The sequence below is a fragment of the Papio anubis genome, chromosome 19 (assembly GCF_008728515.1).
Source record: "Papio anubis isolate 15944 chromosome 19, Panubis1.0, whole genome shotgun sequence".
Lineage (NCBI taxonomy): Eukaryota > Metazoa > Chordata > Mammalia > Primates > Cercopithecidae > Papio > Papio anubis.
Window position 1 is genome coordinate 10,637,668 of NC_044994.1, and position 21,219 is coordinate 10,658,886.

General features: G+C 41.5%; 1 protein-coding gene and 1 non-coding gene across 5 annotated transcripts in view; one reads left to right on the forward strand and one right to left on the reverse strand.

Moving 5' to 3' along the window:
• SMCHD1 (structural maintenance of chromosomes flexible hinge domain containing 1) overlaps positions 1-13,030 on the reverse strand; it is a 153,480-nt gene extending 140,450 nt beyond the window's left edge. For all 4 annotated transcript variants that reach the window (XR_002518629.2, XR_002518628.2, XR_002518630.2 and 1 more), the window contains exons 1-3: positions 12,657-13,030; positions 3,627-3,702; positions 2,828-2,989 (exon numbers count right to left, since the gene is read on the reverse strand). Coding sequence is in view for 1 of the 4 variants with exons in the window: in XM_021929971.2 (XP_021785663.1) it covers positions 2,828-2,989; positions 3,627-3,702; positions 12,657-12,842 (424 nt within the window). In the remaining 3 variants the exon portion in view is untranslated. The remainder of the gene's footprint in view (positions 1-2,827; positions 2,990-3,626; positions 3,703-12,656) is intronic.
• Positions 13,031-19,539: 6,509 nt separating this feature from the next.
• Positions 19,540-19,646, forward strand: LOC116271579. Its single transcript, XR_004180192.1, has one exon. It is a non-coding gene; the product is annotated as a U6 spliceosomal RNA (small nuclear RNA).
• Positions 19,647-21,219: the final 1,573 nt, after the last annotated feature.

Sequence of the window (21,219 nt, forward strand, 5' to 3'; positions counted from 1 at the left end):
TTTGGCCTGTGCCACAGGAAGGACACAGTAATAATCAATTCAGATGGGGGAAACTATGTGTGGTATAAAATTCAGTGAGCAGATGAGGGTTCCCATTTTAGACATCCTAGAGAATATGCCACATTGGCAGCTGGATGGATAAAACTGGAATTCAAGAGATAAACCTGGCACCATTTTCAATATTTAACTAAAAATTACCATTTCTTACCTCTTCCTTGTGACAGTCACTTCCGTAATGATGTTATTTAGAACCATGAGATAGGACCTGATGACCAAGTGAGGAAGTAAGATACAATATAAAGGGCAAGGACTAAGCCCTAAGGCACCTCAACATTAAGAAGGTGGGGAGAGAAGAAAGGGCAGGCAGTGAGGTAAGAAGAAAATCAAGGTGCTTATAATCTCAGGGCTTTGAGAGACCAAGGCTCTCAATAATTTGAGGCCAGCAATTCAAGACCAGCCTGGGCAACATAGCAAGACTCCATCTCTACAAAGAAAATTTTATTTTTAATTTTTAGAGACAGAGTCTCACTCTGTTGCCCAGAATGAAGTGCAGGGGTGCAGTCATAGCTCACTGTAGCCTCGAATTCCTTGGGTCACTCAAGCAATCCCCCTGCCACTGCCTCCCAAGTAGCTAAGCAACGCATGCACCAAAACGTCCAAATAATTTCTGTATTTTTTTGTAAAGATAGGGTCACATTGTGTACCCCAGGCTGGTCCTAAAGTCCCAGTCTCAAGTGATCTTCCCGCCTCGACCTCTCAAAGTGCTGGGATTACAGGCATGAGCCACTGCATCCAGCTACAATTTTTTTTTTTAATTAGCTGGGCATGGTGGTATGCACTTGTAGTCCTAGTCATTCAGGAGACTGAGGCAGGGGGATTGCTTACGCTTAGGAGTTTGAGGCTACAGTGTGCTGTGGTCATGCCACTGCAAAAAGGAAGAAAATCAAGAAAAACATGGACTCTTGAAAGTCAAGCGAGAAAAGTGTATCAAAAAGGAAGAAGTACCAAAACAATCTCTAACACTTTAAGAAAAATTAGAACTGAAAATTAAAAATTGATCACCGGATTTAGTTGTTGGTAACCATAAAAGAGTGGTACAGTAGAGTGGTAGGTAAAAATGTCTGGTCAGAGTAGGAAAGAATGGGAGGAAGAGAAGTACTGCTGATAGCGAATGTAGTCAGCTCTCTGGAAGAGTTTTGCCATAAACAGAATCAAAAAATTTTAGGCAGTAGCCAGTGAAGGAAGTAACACTTTAGTGTTTTTAAGATGGGAGAAGAGCTTTTCTGTACAAAAAGAACAACATGATAGGTAATAAATGTACTAGTTATATTCTCAAGCTCTGAAGTCACTCTCTTAAAGTTTAAATGCTGGCTCCACTACTCCCTAGTAGTGTGGCCTTGGGCAAGTTACCTAAAATCTCTTAGTCCCAGTTAATTCTGCAAAACAGGATCTTTACCTAAATTATTTTCTAACATTAGCTACCACACAGGATTAAGGAGTAAATGAGACAATGCTCATAAGTACTTGGTACAACGCCTGGCACTGTAGCTGATAGTAATGATAGTAGCGGTAGTGTTATGTTAAGAAAGCACACAAAGATTTAGCCAGAAGAACATTCAGTGTCATTTGTAACCATAACAAAATTAAAAACAACCTAAATGTCTAATAGAAGAACACTGTTCAGACTGGGCATGGTGACTTATACCTGTAATCCCAGCACTTTGGGAGGCTGAGGCGGGAGGATCACTTAGGTCAGGAGTTTGAGACCAGCCTGGTCAACATGGTGAAACTCCGTCTCTACTAAAAACACAAAAATTAGCCAGGTGTGGTGGTGCATGCCTGTAATCCCAGATACTCGGGAGGCTGAGGCAGGAGAATCACTTGAACTCAGGAGGCAGAGGTTGCAGTGAGCCAAGATCACACCGCTGCACTCCAGCTTGGGTGACAGAGAGACTCTGTCTCAAAAAAAAAAAAGAATACTGCTCAAATAAATTATATTACCTAAATATTATCAAAATATACACAGAGAGACATATATATTAAAAGATGTCCACTTTATTTTTAAACAAATGTAGGTTAAAGAAGTATGCACCATATAAAACCATTAAAAATCAAATAATATGAAAAGTTCTGAAACGATAAACACCAAAGTGTTAGCGGTGGTTATGTCTGGGTAACAGTGATATTATTTATGTTCTTTTTGCTTATCTATGTTTTCTAATTTCCTGCAAACAAGAATACACATATGAGAAAAAAATAATTTTAACACAAAAGTTTACGATGAACATGTAAATAGTATTAGACACTTTGGCAAGTCCAGAAAGAGAGGATTCAGTAAACCAATCGATTTGTAAAGATCACTAGCAAATGGTCCAGGGACAGGATAGAAACTAGCAAGTAGTAAAGGTAGAAAGAAATGATAAAGACATGGAAATATGAACACAAACTTCTTACTTACGCAATCTAGCTATATGTATTTGCAAAGTAAAACAACTATTTTCTTAATTGGGAAAGGTCTACGACAGGCCAGGAAATCAGGAGACGAGAGTATACAGGAGATGGAAAGCTGTATAGGTACAAGACCCCTTATGAGTTGAAAAGAAAAGTTCTACTAGTAGGTTAGCTTTAAAGGACAGTTTTTTTTCACTGAAGATGACATAGGTAGAAGACATAATAATACTGTGATGAATCTGAGTAAGAAAGAAAATGAGTGGTCTTCTAATAAAGTATAATAAGAAGATTTATAAAAAGTGAAGGAATGGGACATGTGATCAGCGGATAAAGGCAGGTAATAGTTTATCAAAATTAGTATGAATGGGATACTTACGCAAAGGATTTTGTCCTTCACTGGCATAATATTCATACATGCCACTTTTAACCAGTGTGTCATAGTGAGGTAAGAAGTCAATTCTTTCTTTCGTAGCTGTCAGTAGTAACTGATTCACTGACTGTAGCAGGTACAAGGTGACTCCATCTTTAACAGTTTCATCTGTAATCAAGAGTGAAAATCGTAAGTGCTAGGTCAGCATCAGAAACTCAATTAACTTATAATTGTGAATATACAAACTCTATCTACGAAATATCTTTAATGATGGTAAAGAAAAACCCCCAATCATCTACCTGTAAACAAAGTCATGTTAAGGATATTAATGAAACAAGCACAAATACTTCCATTCATTTGAAACACTCAATTTTTAATAGGTTAAACTATCACAGGAAATCAGACGAGGATCTAAAATAGAGTGGTGTCAACATGAATGGAGAATGGTTAAATTCAGATGGAATCAGGCATGAAAAACCAGCAGGTCTTGGGAAACTAATTAGCTTTAAAAAAAGATAATGGAATAATCCAAGTTGGTTAGGAAAATTAGCTTCAGAAGATTTGTGCTAGGCAGAATCATCTTCTGTAGCCATAACTGATATCAACTATTTTTCTATAATCAAGCTTGAAAAATAAAACCTCTGTGCAAACTATGCACATATAGCCAGTTTCCTCCCTCATCCCAACAAATTAACAAAAATCATCAACAGATTTAGATGCATATCTAATAAAATAGTTACTGCTATACCACGTACTAGACCTTATTAAATATAAAAGCATGAACTTAGTAACACAGTTTACCTACCAAAATTATCACAGGTAATTTCTTTCCTACTTGTTGTTGTAATAACAAAGTTTTCTTCAGGTGAAATGCCAAGTGTCTATCCAAAATAAGAAATAAAATCACTTATTACACAAAGGAAATAAATGTATTATTCAAATATATAAAAATATGAAAACATTGACAGTACATAATTTTGTAACAATTACTACACTTATCTAGGAAATATAAAATTCAGTATATTTAAATTTTGCCTTTGCATAATTAATAGAGCATAAATCTATATAAATTACTTAACGAGGTCATTTTTTTCTGCTACTACAAGCAACCTAGGAACACTAGTGATTAGCTAAAACGTTTTGAAAGAGTTTTAACATCATCAGCAGGACCCACCCAGACAAAAAACATAGTATTTCATACCAATGTACAAGTTATCAACTTACTCGGAACAAAGTTTTAACATAACTCATGTTCATATAGACTACATATTTAAGTATGCAAAAACAAAACAGAAGAAAACAGAAGTTAGCATTTTATAGTACGGAGGGAAGATAGCCATGCTTTGTAAGACATACAAGTCCATTCAAAAGAATAATTTTAAAAATTAAAGCAAATTATAAATTAGAGGGAAACTAGCCGGGCGCAGTAGCTCACGCCTGTAATCCCAGCACTTTGGGAGGCCAAGGCCGTCAGATCACAAGGTCAGGAGTTCGAGACCAGCCCGGCCAACATGGTGAAACCCCGTCTCTACTAAAAATACAAAAATTAGCCGGTGTGGTGGCACACACCTGTAATCTCAGCTACTCAGGAGGCTGAGGCAGGAGAATTGCTTGAACCAGGGAGGTGGAGGTTGCAGTGAGCCAAGATCACACCACTGCATTCCAGCCTGAGCAACAGAACGAGACTCTGTCTCAAAAAAAAAAAAAAAAATTAGAGGGAAATTGCAACAAGAAACAAAAGGTTGGTATCCTTAATAGACAAAAAGCCTTCATAAATCAAGACAAGGATCAACAAAGAGAAAAAGTGAAAAGACAAAAAAATGAAAAGGAGAAAATACAAATGACCAATGAACACATGAACTGTAAAATCTCATTAATCAAAAAATGAGAATTAGAAAAGCGGTTAACATTTTCATTTACATTAGAATTAAAAGATACATGCTCTGTCTAAAATGAAACAATACAGCAATATACAGTTAAGAGAAAAGGCTTCTGGTTCAGGTAGTAATGGACTAAAGATTAAAATTCTTATTGAAAACAACTAAAAAATCTAAACTAGTGATACTCAAATCCTCAACAATGATATTAATAAAAACCATTATTGTTCACCACTGGAATGAGCTAGGGCACCAACTTCTTACTCTGAACACTGACAAATTAAAGGGAAAGAACAAATTATTTACACTGCTTTTCTTGTATCAAAAGTATTTCAGGGTAACGAAAATAGCTCTAGCTGATGATGCAATGTTGTTCTTTAAAGAATTCCAGCTAATAAATACAGGAGGAGTGGCAAATCAGATCAAAACCTCCTTATGAAGGCATCCTGCTGAAATCACGTGAATCCCAACATTTTAATGTTAGCATTGCTATGACTGGGTGAAACACCCACGCATCATGTGCCTCCCAATGTAATGCCATATGAAGTATCAGTACTACCTACAAAGTAGTATTTGCCTCCTGACCCCAAAGAAGTTGAACCTAAATCAAATCAAGCCTTTAAAGCTAACTTCTAGTTTACAGAATATATACAGAGATAAAACAAATTAAGTAACATCGAAAAACAGCACAAACAAATCCATAATGTGGAATATTAAAGACCTAGTTGATTTCTTCAAGAGGTCAACTGCAGGAAAACTAAAGAGCCTGGGGGAAGAGGAATTTGCTCAAATGCTTTAAATTGAAAATAATTAGGAAACACAAAAAAACCAGTTTAACGTGAGAACTACGGCAGATCCTGATTTAAACCAACTATAAAAAGATACTTTTAAACATTCAGAGAACTCAATATGGACAGGGACATTAGATAATATTAAAAATGCTTAATTTTAATGGTTTGATAATACATATCCATGCTGAAGTATATGGGGTGAAATGACCTAAGACTTAGAATATGCCTTAAATACATTACAAAAGACAAAAATGCTAGTGTGGTAAATTCCTGTTAACTTGAATCTGGATGAGTACACTAGGGTTCATAACATGATTCTCTCTTTGTATGTGTCCGAAGCTTTTCATAAGAAAATTTCTACTTTAAAATATCCTGGAATAGACCAGTGGAAAAGAAGAGAGGGCCCTAAAACAGGTCCACATATATATGCATGGAGAGCCTAGCAAACAAGAGAGGTGACATTACAAATTGGTGGGGAAAGAATAAATTATCCAATGAATGATATTAAGACAACTAGTTGTCTCAACATGGAAACAGATAAAATCCGCACCTTAACTTACACAAAAATAAATTCCAGGAGAATTAAAGCAGCTGTACTTTAGCCCAAAATTGTAAAAGGAAACATAAGGAAATAATTTTGAGTGAACATAAAGGGATTTCTGAAAAGGTACAAACAGTGAGCCAGGCACAGTGGTTCACAGCTGCAATCCCAGCACTTTGGGAGGCCAAGGTGGGTGGATTGCTTGAGCTCAGGAGTTGGAGACCAGTCTGGGCAATGTGGTAAAACCCCATCTCTACAAAAAATGGAAAAAAAATAAATAAATAACAGCATGGTGGTACACACGTGTAGTCACAGCCACTCAAAGAGGCTGAAGTTGGAGGATCCCCTGAGCCTAGGAGGCCGAGGCTGCAGTGAGCCGTGATCACACACTACTGCACTCCAGCTTGGGTGACGACTTCTGAGTGAGACTCTGTCTCAAAAGATGCAAATAGCACAAGTCATAAAGAAAAAGACCCAGACAACATAAAAAGATCAACATCACTAGTTATCAGAGAAATTAATATCACTTATTCTTATCAGGTAGGCAAAAATGTTAAATTCCAAGCCCATCAAGTGTAGGCCTCTGTACAGAGAAATGCACTGCTGATATGACTGAAAAAAAGTCAAACATAAAGAAAGTAATTAATCTGGCATACTTTAGTAAACTTAAAAGATACTCATATTCCATGCAATTCCACCCTAGAAAAATAAAGCCATAAACATAAACTGACTGGGAAGATTCTATTTGTTTAACAGAGACAAAATCTGACCCTACAGATTTTTATTAGGTTTTACATAACCATGACAGTGGTGTATTTTTTAATTCATTACTACTTTTTTATTTCTATGATGTCCCAATTTTTGTTTGTTTGTTTGTTTTTTGGGTTTTTTGTTGTTGTTGTCACTGTTGTTGAGACGGAGTCTCGCTCTGTTGCCCAGACTAGAGTGCAATGGCACGATCTCAGCTCACTGCAAGCTCCGCCTCCCAGGTTCACACCATTCTCCTGCCTCAGCCTCTCAAGTAGCTGGGACTACAGGCGTGCACCACCACACTTGGCTAATTTTTGTATTTTTAGTAGAGACAGAGTTTCACCATGTTGGTCAGGCTGGTCTCAAACTCCTGACCTCAGGTGATCCGCCTGCCTCAGCCTCCCAAAGTGCTGGGATTAGAGTCGTGAGCCACCAGGCCTGGCCAATGTCCCACTTGTTATATCATATAACTATGCATCCTGCAGAACAAAATGTGCTTTTATAGGTACTGAAAAACTATGTGCAAATAAATGATTTTTTTAAGACCTATGTTCACCTACAAAGTATTTCTAATTATTCCATATAATCCCACATAAGTCTAATTTTTTTTTTATTTTTTAATGTTTGAGTACTTTTCTAGGATAATTGCACATAATAGTTCATTTAGCCTTCACTAACTACATAGAAGACTCCCCCTATTTCCCAGCTGTCAAATTATCTACAGATAGGAATGCTAGCACCTTATTCTCTTCTTCAAACATTGACAACTGTGTTATCATTCCTGACCATCTAATTGTATCCAGTTTTGCCTGTATTTTCATGCACTGGACCAAAGAGTTCATTTTCTTCTGATTTTTAATTCACATTAAAAACCCACAGATTTTTAATCCATAAAAACCCACAGATTTTTAGTCTATAAATCTATTATTATTCAATTAAGACACATAAAATATCTTTTTTTTTTTTAAGTTCCTGGATATATGTGCAGAACATACAGGTTTGTTACACAGATATACATGTGCCATGGTGGTTTGCCGCATCTATCAACCCATTATCTAGGTTTTAAGCCCCACATGCTTTAGGTATTTGTCCTAATGCTCTCCCTCCCCTTGCCTCCTACTCTACAACAGGTCCTGGTGTGTGATGTTCCCCTCCCTATGTCCATGTGTTCTCATTGTTCAACTCCCACTTAAGAGAGAGAACACACAGTGTTTGGTTTGCTGTTCCTGTGTTAGTTTGCTGAGAATGATGGCTTCCAGCTTCATCCATGTTCCTGCAAAGGACATGATCTCATTTCTTTTTATGGCTGCATAGTATTCCATGGTGTCTATGTGCTACATTATCTTTATCCAGTTGATCATCAAAAGGCATTTGGGTTGGTTCCAAGTCTTTACTATTGTAAATAGTGCAGCAATAAACTTTAAAATTAATCCATAATAAAAATCCATGGTTTTTAATCCACATCAAAAATCCACATTAAATATCCATGGATTTTTCATCCGTATTAAATATCCATGGATTTTTCACGGGGCACAGTGGCTCATGCCTGTAATCCCAGCACTTTGGGAGGCCAAGGTGGGTGGATCACCTGAAGTCAGGAGTTCCAGACCACCCTGGCCAACATGGTAAAACCCCATCTCTACTAAAAACACAAAAATTAGCTGGGCATGACAGCTGGTGCCTGTAATCCCAGCTATTCGGGAGGCTGAAGCAGGAGAATCGCCTGAACTTGGGAGGCGGAGGTTACAGTAAGCCAAGATTGCACCATTGCACTCCAGCCTGGGTGACAAGAGCAAAACTCCATCTCAAAAAAAAAAAAAAACATGGATTTTTAATATATAAATCTATTATTATTTAATTAAGACACACAAACTATTAGTTTTCCCTGCCTCATCTATAAAAATTATTTCTTGAATTCACAATTTTTCTAAGTATTTTATTTTATTATTGTTTGTTTGTTTTTTGAGACAGAGTCTCGCTCTGCCACCCAGACTAGAGTGCAGTGGTGTGTTCTCGGCTCACTGCAACTTCCGACTCCCGGGTTCCAGTGATTCTCCCTGCCTTAGCCTCTCAAGTAGCTGGGATTACAGGCACCCGCCACCAGATCCAGCTAGTTTTTGTATTTTTAGTAGAGACGGGGTTTCACCATGTTGGCCAGGCTGATCTCTAATTCCTGACCTCAGGTGATCCGCCCGCCTCAGCCTCCCAAAGTGTTGGGATTACAGGCGTAAGCCACCATACCAGCCCCAACGTCTCTTAAATATTTAAGGACCAACTGACTTGCAGTGTGTAAAATGATTACCTACCAAAATGATCAGTTAATTTTATTTTAAAAATTATTTTCTTTCACTATCTCTGAACAACAGGTAATTTTCATCCATGGATTAGTCAGAAACTACATACCTTAATTAGCATTGCTCTGAAACTCTGCAAACTAGCCAGCTTTTAATGTGGCTCCATTATATTTCGTTCCCCTACTATGGCACTTGCTACGCAATTGTTTTTTGCTTTTTTTTTTTTCCCAAAATATCAGGTTTATTGTAGAAACTGATGAGTAAATCTTACATTAAAATACAAAGCACCTAGAATATAGCCGCAAAACAAAAAACACTGGAGCCACACAAAGGAAAAAGTAGACAACTTCTTCAAATGGGTGGTGGGGGGATATGCACACATGGGGCTTAATATCTGGGCATATTTAAGGACTAACCAAATGAGTCATCTTCTAATCGTTGATTCTGCAAGGCCATAAGGGCTCAAGTGAGTCAACAGCTGCTTATCAGAGGTCTAAGGGCTTCTTGCAGATTTGTCCTTTCCATTTCTTCCCTCTCCTTTTCCATGAGGTGAACTTTATTCAAATAACAATTTAGAGCCCGGCGTGGTGGCTCACACCTGTAATCCCAGGACTTTGGGAGGCCAAGGCAGGTGGATCACCTGAGGTCAGGAGTTCAAGATCAGCTTGGCCAACGTGGCAAAACCCCATCTCTACTAAAAGTATAAAAATTAGCCAGGCGGGGTGGCAGGCACCTGTAATCCCAGCTACTCAGGAGGCCGAGGCAGGAGAATCACTTGAACCTGGGAGACAGAGGTTGCAGTGAGCCAAGATGGCGCCACCGCACTCCAGCACGGGTGAGAGCGAGACTCTGTCTCAAAAAAACATAAATAAATAAATAACAGTTTAGGATCATCCATAATAGTGCCTGACACTACAAACATTTATTGGTTTAATTTACATTTTAACAAAAACTTTAGTATATTATTTTGTCTCTTCCCCTAAGGACAAAAGCGATGATTCTAATAAAGAGTGTGGAGTAGTGAAAAAGAAGAAAAGAAAAAAAAAAAAAAAATATATATATATATATATGCACTTTGGAATCAAATTGACCTAAATTCCAAACCCAGTTTCACTGCTTGTTGACCATGTAATCTCAGATTATTAATTCAATGACTTAATTCAATTCTTCGAGTACGTAATGGAGACAAAGTTATGGGATCAGAGGCGTAATCTAATAATGCTTAAAAGAAGTCTAACAACAAAAAAGTTAGCCTTCCCAGCCTTCTTTTTTCTTACTAGTTGGTTCCTCTCATTTTTTAACTAAATTTAAAATGTTTTCTAGCAGGATAAAGTGGGAGGAAGGAGGAAAATAATTAGTTAAAAGAAATATTTTCCTTGGTTTTCCAGTTGAAATATTGAAGGAAGGAATAAATACATCTGTTCCCTACAAAAAAGAATGCCATTTGAGGAGTATAACAGAACGAACAGGGGTTCTGGGTTTGAATACTAACTTGAGTTTTACTATCTGAGTAATGAGTCACCATCTCCAAGACTGTGTTTATACTTCTGTAATAATAGGCCACTTATACTTCCTCTATTTATCTAAGAGTTACCGAGACATCTTACAAGAAAAAAGAGGGAAATAGTGCATTTCTAGAGGAAGGGTAAAGTAGCAAAACATTTTTAAAAAGCAATTTTAAAATACGAAACAAGAGCTTTAAAGATGTGTCTCATCTTTGATCCAGTTCTAAGATTTCAAACTAAGCAAGCAATAATAAAGACATAAAAGGCTATGTATTAAAAGACGTTTTTCCGCCGGGTGCAGGGGCTCACGCCAGTAATCCCAGCACTTCGGGAGGCAGGTGGACCTCTTGAGCCCATGAGGTCGAGACGAGCCTGGGCAACACAGCAAAAACCCCGTATGTACGAAAAATACGAAAAAAAAAAAAATAGCTGGGCGTGGTGGCTACTTGGGAGACTGAGGTGGGAGGATCACCTGAGCCCGGGCATATCTGAGCCTGGGAAAATATTCATTATAGCTAAAATGAATTAGTTAAAATAAAAAAAATTAAAAGTAATGTAAACTTCAACAGAAAGGAGAGATTTGGTTACGTAAATAGTGGTAGCAAATGGACTATTTCAAATTTTGACTTGAAGACCTACATTAAAAGACACTTCTGACACTATTAAGTGAAAAAATTAAAGAATATAAAACACATATTTTAGTAATTTAAAAAATGGAGTGTGAAGGAGGAGGAAGGCTGAGAAGAGTGCTCAGGTGCTAAGAGTAGTCATACAGCAGTTTTACAGCGAGTAAAATATTTACTTTCTCCCCCCCTTCCATATTTTCTTTACTGATATTTTTACAATAAACATAATAAACGTAAAAAGTTTCCCTTTTGTAGAATGGTGCTGAATACAAAGCATTCAACAAAAAAGAGCATTCATTCACCTTTCAAACACAAAGGGAATCTACTACATTCAGGCACAGAATTAACTTGAGTGGATAGGTTTTTGTCTTCATTCATTTATCCATTCTAATCTGGGCATTTACAATGTGGCAGGCACAGTTCTAGACGCTGGGACTACAGCTGTAAACAAAAGAAAGGCCTTAGGTCCCAAATCGTTTTCATTCTACGGATCATAATTTCAATTATTTCAGCAACCATACAGTTATATGGTCTAGAACATTTCTAAACTTATCAGCCTCAAGACAAAACACCGCTTCAAAGTTCTTTTTTTTCCTTGGAAGCTAAGTGTTCTTAACAGCTTAAAAAGGGACCTCATGTGGTTAATTCAGAGCATGACAATATTCCTTCTTCAAAGCTCAGGCAATGCCACCACCTCCTATCTATAAAGTACATCACAGTTTAAAGCAGATTTCCCTACACGTTGATTTTTAAAGCAAACCAATACACGGGGTAGATACGTTCTCTGGTGTCCCGCAGCCACCCACACCAACCTCTGACTCGGTTTAGGAATTCCCAAGGGTTAGGGCTCAGCACATCAGAAGGCCAGCTCTACCTGCAGAGCTGACTTGGACAAGTGTCTCCGTGCGGAAGGATTCCCCTCCACCCCCAGAAGGACCTGCAACCTTGACAGGGCAACCCGGGGACACCCCGCATCATCTAACGAACTCGGGGGAGATCGACTCCAGGAATTTCACAACTTCTCACCGTCGCAACACTCACAGCAGAGCCCCTGGGTGTTAACTCCCTTCTCTCGTTTTAAAAAAGTTACAAAGTAAAAACAGCCACCAACGGCTTTCCCCGGACTGCAGGGTCGCGATCGGGCTAAGCGCGCCCAGGGCCCACACACGCTGAGGTCTCAACCCGGGGCCGCAAGGCCTCCCGTGGAAGGAGCGGAGGCAGAGGGAAGGCCACGGAGGAGCCGGCTCTGCACTCCGAGGCCCGGGCCAGGGCCCGCCCGACGCGTCCGGCCACCAGGTCACGGACATGGCGGGCACCTGGGAGGGAGAAGCCAAGGCCGCAGGACCAGGACCGGGTGACAGGTTTATTGCCCTCGGTGAGCAAGTTGAGTCTCGCGTCACCTTCCCACCCCCAAGTCTACACGCACATCCCTTCCTCGCCCCTTCGCGTACCTGACACACAGAGGCGCGAAATCCCGCGTAGTCCGAGCGCTCCCCGACCTGCAGAGACCGGTCCCCGAGCTCGGACTCCTTTTCGCGCCGGTCAAACAAGTACACTGTCCTGTGGCCGACGCCTCCGCCATCCTCCTTAGTCCCCACAGAGGCCCCGCCGGGCCCGCCGCCGTCCGCCGCTGCCATATTGGGGAGAAGGAGAAAAGACAGGGACGCTGGCCGCCGCCAGGCTCAGAGCTGAGGTGCGCGCTCCGCGCGGCGCCTCAGCTCCAGCTCCCAGGGCGGCTCGAGGCCTCGGCCCGGCGCGCTGCAGCTCCTCCTCAGCGGCGGCGGCCGAGCAGCGGCAGGCGCGAGGATCACCCGGGAACCGATTCAAACGCGCTCCTGCCCGTGCACCACGTCACTTCCGCGCCCCGCCACTCCTGAGGAGAAGGGGACGCGCGGCGCGCTCCTCACCGGGCCCGGGCCCAGCGCCTATCGCCGCCTACGCGAGCCTCCCGGTGCGACCTGCGACCAGAGCCGCCGCCGGGACTGTGGCGCAGGAGGAAGAGGGGTGGCGGGTGGCGGGCGGCAGCAAGGGGGCGGAGCGAATCCAGCAGGCCGCGCGGGCAGGGGCGGGGCTTCTCCGCGCGCGCGCCCGGGGCCCGCCTCCTCGGTCCTCGCGGAGTTGGAGGGAGGCTGAGTCCTTCGCGGGCGCCTGCGCCCTGCGGGTTGTCCTCAGAAGCCGAGCCTGGAGAGCAGGGCTCGGGGGCAGCGGGGGAATCTCCCGAAGAGCTGTGTTCTTTCGGCGGAAAGGGCCCCGCTGGCTTCCCGCCTCGCCATGATCCTGACTGAGCTTATAGATGTCGAGCTCGCGGCGCCGCGCCGGCTGGCTAAGCCCTCTGCGGCTGGGTCGCGTGGACGCGGTGGCGGGAAGCTTCAGGCCCGCGGTACTCGCCGGGTGCAGAGTCCCCCGAAGCGAGCACCGCGAAGCTGGTCCGTGAGAACGTCAGAAGGGCACTCTGTGACGTCACAGCGTCCCCGCCCGCACCTTCTGGGGTCTCTGGAGCGCCCACGGCATTCGGGGTGCGGGGGTGACTCCAGTGCCCTAGTTTTCTCGCTACCTGCGCTTCGCGGTCTCCCACGTACCTGTAAATTGTGAAAGAATCCACGCCACAGTTACTGGGGTTAAATTAGATCTTCGCAAAATTCATAAGGCCTAATGCGTTTTCAATAAAAGCCTTTAATCGTCATTACTGGGCAACGTTTCTTTAACTATCCTTATCATGGGCAGGTAGTGCCCTAACTCAACAAATAAAATGCCATTGTTAGAAGATTAGGTTTACTCTCCAATTCTTAGAAGTCGTGACTATTGTATACTTGAGACTGATATGTAAATTCAGAAACCCAAAGGTTTCTGGGTTTTTCAAATCTCAGAATATAAGCCTGGATAATAGTGCGTTTTCTGTTTTACTAGGTTTGCTAAAACCTTGTATGGACAGACTTACAAAGTGTTATGTTAGAAACCTAGATTTACTTGTTGATGTCAAGACGTTTCAGGGTCGTGGCGTATGTATGTATAATTGACTACACATATGCTAGAGGTAGACACCAATTGGAACGAAATTGTGAAGGCGTGTTTGGGGAACATAAATCGTTTGGCTAAAAGTGGGGAAAACTGAGCGGTAGATGGTGGAAGATAAAATTGGAAAGACATAAATTGTGGCCAAATGATGTTTATGTTCCTTAAGGTGGAGGTGGAGGAAGAGAAAAAAGTAATCCCCGATTCTAATGGGATTTCTTTGAAGTCTGATGTTTTATTTACCTTTCAAATTCATGCGAATGTTTCTTTCTATTCCTTTATATAGCGGTGTTTGAGTTAAATGACTCAAAGAAAAACACAGATTGTTTTTCTAATTCTTAGTTAATGGGTAAGATGAATTGCCTCTCTACTTCAGCAAATTGAGATTAGAGCTGGAGGTTCGTCATCAGGGCAATTTCTCATTTCTCTGTAATACCAAATTATACAAGCACACCTCTTTCATGTCTTTAGAAGAGATTTCAGGATCATCTCTTAAGAGATTTTTTTTTTTAATGGTGCCAGAGAAGTGTACTGCAGTATTATGGGCAGCTCTTAGTGGTAACATTGATGTCTTATCTTGTTGAGAGATCGAGTCTGAATCAGTTTATTAATGGCAGTATGGCATCACTTTTGTTCTCAGAATATCAAACAATTTTTTTATCAAAGAAAGATGATGAGTTTATTTAATTTTCATCACAAGTAAATAAAAGTGTTTGAAATGACCCAGTTCCTTAATTAGTTCTCTTCAATTGACTCTTAATTTTTATTTTAATTAGCTATCTTTCTACAGAGTAAAATATTTAAGTGGCCTTGTATCATTTATTGCTACATAACAAACTTCGCCCAAATTTAGTGGTCCCTGAAGAAGTTCCCCATTCCCTTCCTCCTTGGATTTAGCTCAAGCGTCAGTCAGGCAGCACAGACCCAGACCAGGTGCAGCTCAGAGGTGGTGAACAATGGCTCTTCATGTCTGCAATTAAAAATGGCCTCCAGTAAAACTACAGTCGTCCTTTGGTATCCTTGTGAAATTGGTTTCTAGACCAGGACCCCCATGGATAGGAAAATCCAAGGCTGCTCAAGTCCCTCATATAAAATGGTGAAGTATTTGCATACAACCTACAGACATTCTCCTGCATACTTTAAATCATGTCTAGATTACTTATAATACCTAATACAATATAAATGCTATGTAAATGGGTTGTTATACTGTATTGTTTTTCATTTGTATTTTTTTGTTGTTTTATTGTGATTTTAAAATATGTTCTATCCTCAGTTGATAGAATCCAGGCAGGCGGAACCTAAGGATACTGAGGGGCACAGTACATTGCAAAAAAAGGAAAAAAAAAAAAAAAAAGGGACAAAAGACTTAATGGAAAAGGTGTAAAAGCTGATGGAGCAGAGCCTGAGGATGTTATGGTGGAAAAAGTACTACACGAAGGTGTGGTGAATGGGAAGTGTAAATCCATCCCTGAAACGGAATGGATTTACACTTGCTGACAATAATTGAGAACCTGAAGAAAACTTAGATTTTCCTAAGTTAATTGAACTATTCCTTTTTTTTTTTTTTGAGACGGAGTCTCGCTCTGTCGCCCAGGCTGGAGGGGCGGTGCCGGGACTTCGCCCCCCTGCAAGCTCCGCCTCCCGGGTTTACGCCATTCTCCTGCCTCAGCCTCCCGAGTAGCTGGGACTACAGGCGCCGCCACCTCGCCCGGCTAGTTTTTTTTTTTGTATTTTTTAGTAGAGACGGGGTTTCACCGGGTTAGCCAGGATGGTCTGATCTCCTGACCTCGTGATCCGCCCGTCTCGGCCTCCCAAAGTGCTGGGATTACAGGCTTCAGCCACCGCGCCCGGCCGAACTATTTCTTAATCCTCAAAAAAACTGGTAAAGGAAAAGATAGTACAAAAAGAAAATCTTTATCCGATAGTGAATCTGATGACAGCAGATGAAAGGGATGCTACTGAAAAACCAGGAGACTCTTGATCCTAAGCAAACAATTGGTGCCACAGACTGCAGTGAAGAATTAATGTTTCCAACAGAATGGAAAGATTCCGATGAGGCCGACGTGGTGCTGGCAAAGAGGCAAACACGAAGTGTCCTCAAATTGCAAATTATTTTTATGAAGAGAGACTAACTTGGCATTCCTGTCCAGAAGATGAAACTCAAAAATTGTTGCACTGCAGTATACTGCCATATAGTGTGTGTGTGCGTGTGTAAAACCTAGGTCTTGATTTTCTTATTAGTGTGAAATATTCTATTTTTTAAAAAAATAGAGATAGAGTCTCACTATGTTGCCCAGGTTGGTCTCAAACTCTGGGCTCAAGTGATCCTCCTGCCTTGGCTTCCCAAAAGTGCTGGGACTACAGATATGAGCCACCGTGCCCAGCCAGCTGTTTTCTAATGAAATCTATTTTCTACTTCAAAATCTTGTTTTGAAGTAGAATCGAGAGAGTTTTTGGGGTTTATTTGTTTTGGGGATTTGTTGGGGGTTTTTCATCAATAGCACTTGTTACTTTTGAACATGTAGAAAAAAGCTTTCTGTAGCTGCTTTGTTTACCAGAAGAGAATATTTGATTCCATGGTATATTATTTCCTCTGCATTGGAGAACAGCTTTTCTAAATGTTGGGAACATTTTCCATAATTGTTAATCATAACTTGTGTTTAACCTATAATGCCTAAAGCTATTCTGAATTTTTGTTTGTGTATATGTAAATACATACATACATAGTTGTGGTTTTGTTTTTTACATGACCTAAGAAATGGCATTTCACAATCATGGGTAAATTCAAGTTTTCTTCTGGAATGCCATCATTCTAAGCAGCCCAAGGAATAGATCACCTTAAGTTAAAATTTTTCCTAAAGCCACAATGTTTCAAATTGAATAATTTGTAATGAATTGGCCAAGTTAAATGCAATGTAAACAATTTAAATTGTACAATTTAAAGAAGCCAAATCGGAGCCGGGTGTGGTGGCTCACGCCTGTAATCCCAGCGCTTTGGGAGGCCAGGCGGGCTGATCACCTGAGGTCGGGAGTTCAAGACCAGCCTGACCAACATGGAGAAACCCCATCTCCCCTAAAAATACTAAATTAGCCGGGCATGGTGGTGCATGCCTGTAATCTTAGCTACTTGGGAGGCTGAGGCAGGAGAACTATTTGAACCTGGGAGGCAGAGGTTGCGGTGAACTGAGATCGCACCATTGCACTCCAGGCTGGGCAATAAGAGCAAAACTCCTTCTCAAAAAAAGGAAGCCAAGTCAGAGTCTATAATGTCTACAGCTATAGTCATATAAAAGCAACAGTTTATTTGCAAAACCTTCTAAAAGGAGAAATTTTATCACCAACAACCTCCCTACTCAGATGAGGAAACCAGACAGATACTGATGTGGCTTTTTTTTTTTTTTTAGACGGTCTTGTAATGTTGCCAAGACTGGTGTGCTATGGTACAGTTATAGCTAACTGCAGCCTTGAACTCCTGGGTTCAAGCAATCCTTCCGCCTCAGCCTCCCAAGTAGCTAGGACTACAGGCACATGCCACCACACCCAGCTAATTTTAAAATTTCTTTGTAGAGATAGGGTCTTGCTTTCTTTTCCAAGCTGCTCTTGAACTGTCGGCCTTGAGCGACTCTCCCACCTCAGCTTCCCAAAGTGCTGGGATTGCAGACATAAACTACCACTCTCAGTCCCGTACTGGTGTGTTTTAATTAGTCAAGCAAGGCTTAGCTAAGTGGGCATTTAAAGACTCCTTCTGAAGAGCTATTTCTTTACAAACAGTTGAAAATCTTATGCTATATTGGCCAAAAGGTCATAATTCATGGAATGTCTTTGTTCATGAAACTAAATAGATGGTTAGAGATGTTGCTGTTTAAGACCTGGTGGCATACATGGGTGAACAATTGCAATGTAAACTCTTGACTTGCATGCTTTTTCTTTACCTCAACCCATTGATTACATGTAGGCTCAATCATTTCACTATTTAGGTTACTGGTTCAGAAGAAGCCAGGAAAAACAATAACACTATAGTAATAAGAATGTTGCCTGACTGTGTATTGCTTACTTTCTTGTAGATACTGCTGAATAGCGATCAATACGTAGCTTTATATTTTTAAAAATAAATGACTTAGCGGCTTAAATAGGAATCATTTATTTGCTTGTGATCGACAATTTGGGCTAAGCTCAGCTGAACAGATCTTCTGCTGGCCTCACTTGAGATCACTTCAGCTTCAGTCAGCTGGTAGCTTCACCAAGGCTGGATGGCTCACAATGGCCTCACTCACATGGCTGGCAGCTGAGGCTGTTGGTTAGAGCGCCTCAATTTTCCTCTAGTAGGCATCTTTAATAGCATAGCTTGGTTTCTTACTTGGTTGTCACAGCATTCCAAAAGAAAAGGCTCCAGTGTGCAAGTGCTTACGGAAGCTCTGCTTGCATTACATTTTCTTTCTTTCTTTCTTTCTTTCTTTTTTTTTTTTTTTTGAGACAGAGTCCCACTGTGTCACCCAGGCTGGAGTGCAGTGCGCAGTCTCAGCTCACTGCAGCCCCTGTCTCCTGAGTTCAAACAATTCTTCCACCTCAGCCTCCTTAGTAGCTGAGAGTATAGGTGTGTGCCACCATGCCGGGCTAATTTTTGTATTTTTAGTAGAGATGAGAGTTCACTACGTTGGCCAGGCTGGTCTCCAACTCCGATCCACCCGCTTCAGCCTCCCAAAATGCTGGGATTACAGGTGTGAGCCACTGCACCCAGTCTGCATCACGTTTTCTTTCTTTTTTTTTTTTTTTTTTTTTTTGATTGATATGAAGTCTCACTCTTGTCCCCAGGCTGGAGTACAATGGCGTGATCTCCGCTCACTGCAACCTCCACCTCCCGGGTTCAAGTGATTCTCCTGCCTCAGCCTCCCTAGTAGCTGGGATTACAGGTGTGTGCCACCATGCCTGGCTAATTTTTGTGTTTTTAGTAGAGACAGGGTTTTACCATGTTGGCCAGGCAGGTCTCGAACTCCTGACCTCAGGTGATCCGCCTGCCTCGGCCTCCCAAAGTGTTGGGATTACAGGTGTGAGCCACTGTGCCTGGCCTACATTTTCTAATGTCCCACTAGCCAAAGCTAGTCATGCAGCCAAACCCCTGTGTCATCCACTCCCACAACAGAGGTAGGCTTACAAAAATCCCGATAGGGAGAATAGCGCTGTATCTGTATGTTGAAATGAGACGAGTTTGAAAAAGTATTGCAGATATATGGTAGCTGGCAAAAAGAAGGAAAATAAAAAGCAGTCTTGTTAGGATTTGCTGATGAGATTAAGTTTCCCCCAAATAAAAATACCTAGAAAATTGTGCTTGCTTTGGCAGCACATATACTAAAATGGGAATGATACAGAGAAGATTAGCATGGCCCCTGCACTAGAATGACACACAAATTCCTGAAACATTCTGTATTATAAAAAAATAAACATACCTAGAAAATAAAGGGCAAGTGCCGGGCGTAGTGGCTTACGCCTGTAATACCAGCACTTTGGGAGGCCGAGACGGGCAGATCACGAGTTCAAGAGATCAAGAGCATCCTGGGCAACATGGTGAAACCCCGTCTGTACTAAAAATACAAAAATTAGCTGGGCATGGTTCATGCTCCTGTAGTCCCAGCTACTCGGGAGAATTGCTTGAACCTGCGAGGCACAGGTTGCAGTGAGCTGAGATCGTGCTACTGCATTCCAGCCTGGCGACAGAGCGAGACTCTGTCTCAAAATAAATAAATAAATAAATAAATAAATAAATAAATAAATAAATACAAAGAAGGGCAAGGAAAGTGATTTTGGGGGGTTATTTTTTATTTTGCCCATTTGTGGGGAATTCTACAGGATGAAAGTGATTTTTTTAATACCTCTATCTTCTCAAATTTATTTATTTTTATTATTTCTGGAGAGATAAGAACAATTTTAGTGACATGAATTCAGGTTTTGCCAGTTAAAATACTTTCTGTAATGTGATTTGTGACTTTGAGCCCCAAATCTACCAAACTGGTAGAGAACATTTTGGAGTTCCTTCATTCCCAGTTTTTGTTTGTTTTTGTTTTTGAGAAAGGGTCTCATTCTGTCTCTCAGGCTGGAGTGCAGTGTCACGATCTCAGCTCACTGCAGCCTCTACTTCCTGGGTTCAAACCATCCTCCCACCTCAGCCTCCTGAGTAGCTGGGACCACAGTTGTGCACTACCATGCCCATCTAATTTTTGTGTTTTTTGTAGAGATGGGTTTTCACCATGATGTCTAGGCTGGTCTTGAACTCCTGAGCTCAAGTGAGCCAACCACCTCAGCCTCCCAAAATGCTGGGATTACAGGCATGAGCTGCTGTGCCCAGCCTCATTCTCAATTTTAACAAGTTCAATGCTCTGGGTGGTAGGGGTAGAGGCTCATCCATGTCTACGAGGCGGCCTGTTTAGATCTAGTGGCTTCTTGCTGCTTTTGTGCTGCTTGGGACATAGGCACCATTTACAAGGGTTATTTTTAATCCCATTTGCCTATATATACCTGTAGTATTTGGGGGAGGGGAGAACCAGGCCATTTTACCACCCTACAGGAAATCTCTTTTTTAATCTGGATAAAATCCTTTGCCTTTCTCTTCCTTCAAGGCAGTCTATCAATGCCTATAAATCCTTTTCTCAGCCAGGTGTGGTAGCTCATGCCTGTAATCCCAGCACTCTGGGATACTGAGGCGGGTGGATCACCTGAGGTCAGGAATTTGAGACCAACCTGGCCAACATGGCGAAACCCCATCTCTACTAAATTAAAAATTAGCCAGTTGTAGTGGTGCATGCCTGTAGTCCCAGCTAATCGAGAGGCTGAGGCAGGAGAATTGCTTGAACCAGGGAGGCAGAGAGGTTGCGGTGAGCCGAGATGGTGCCACTGCACTTCTGCCTGGGCACAGAGCCAGACTCCGTCTCAAAAAACAAACAAAAAAAGGCGCAAGCCGGCCGGGCGCGGTGGCTCAAGCCTGTAATCCCAGCACTTTGGGAGGCCGAG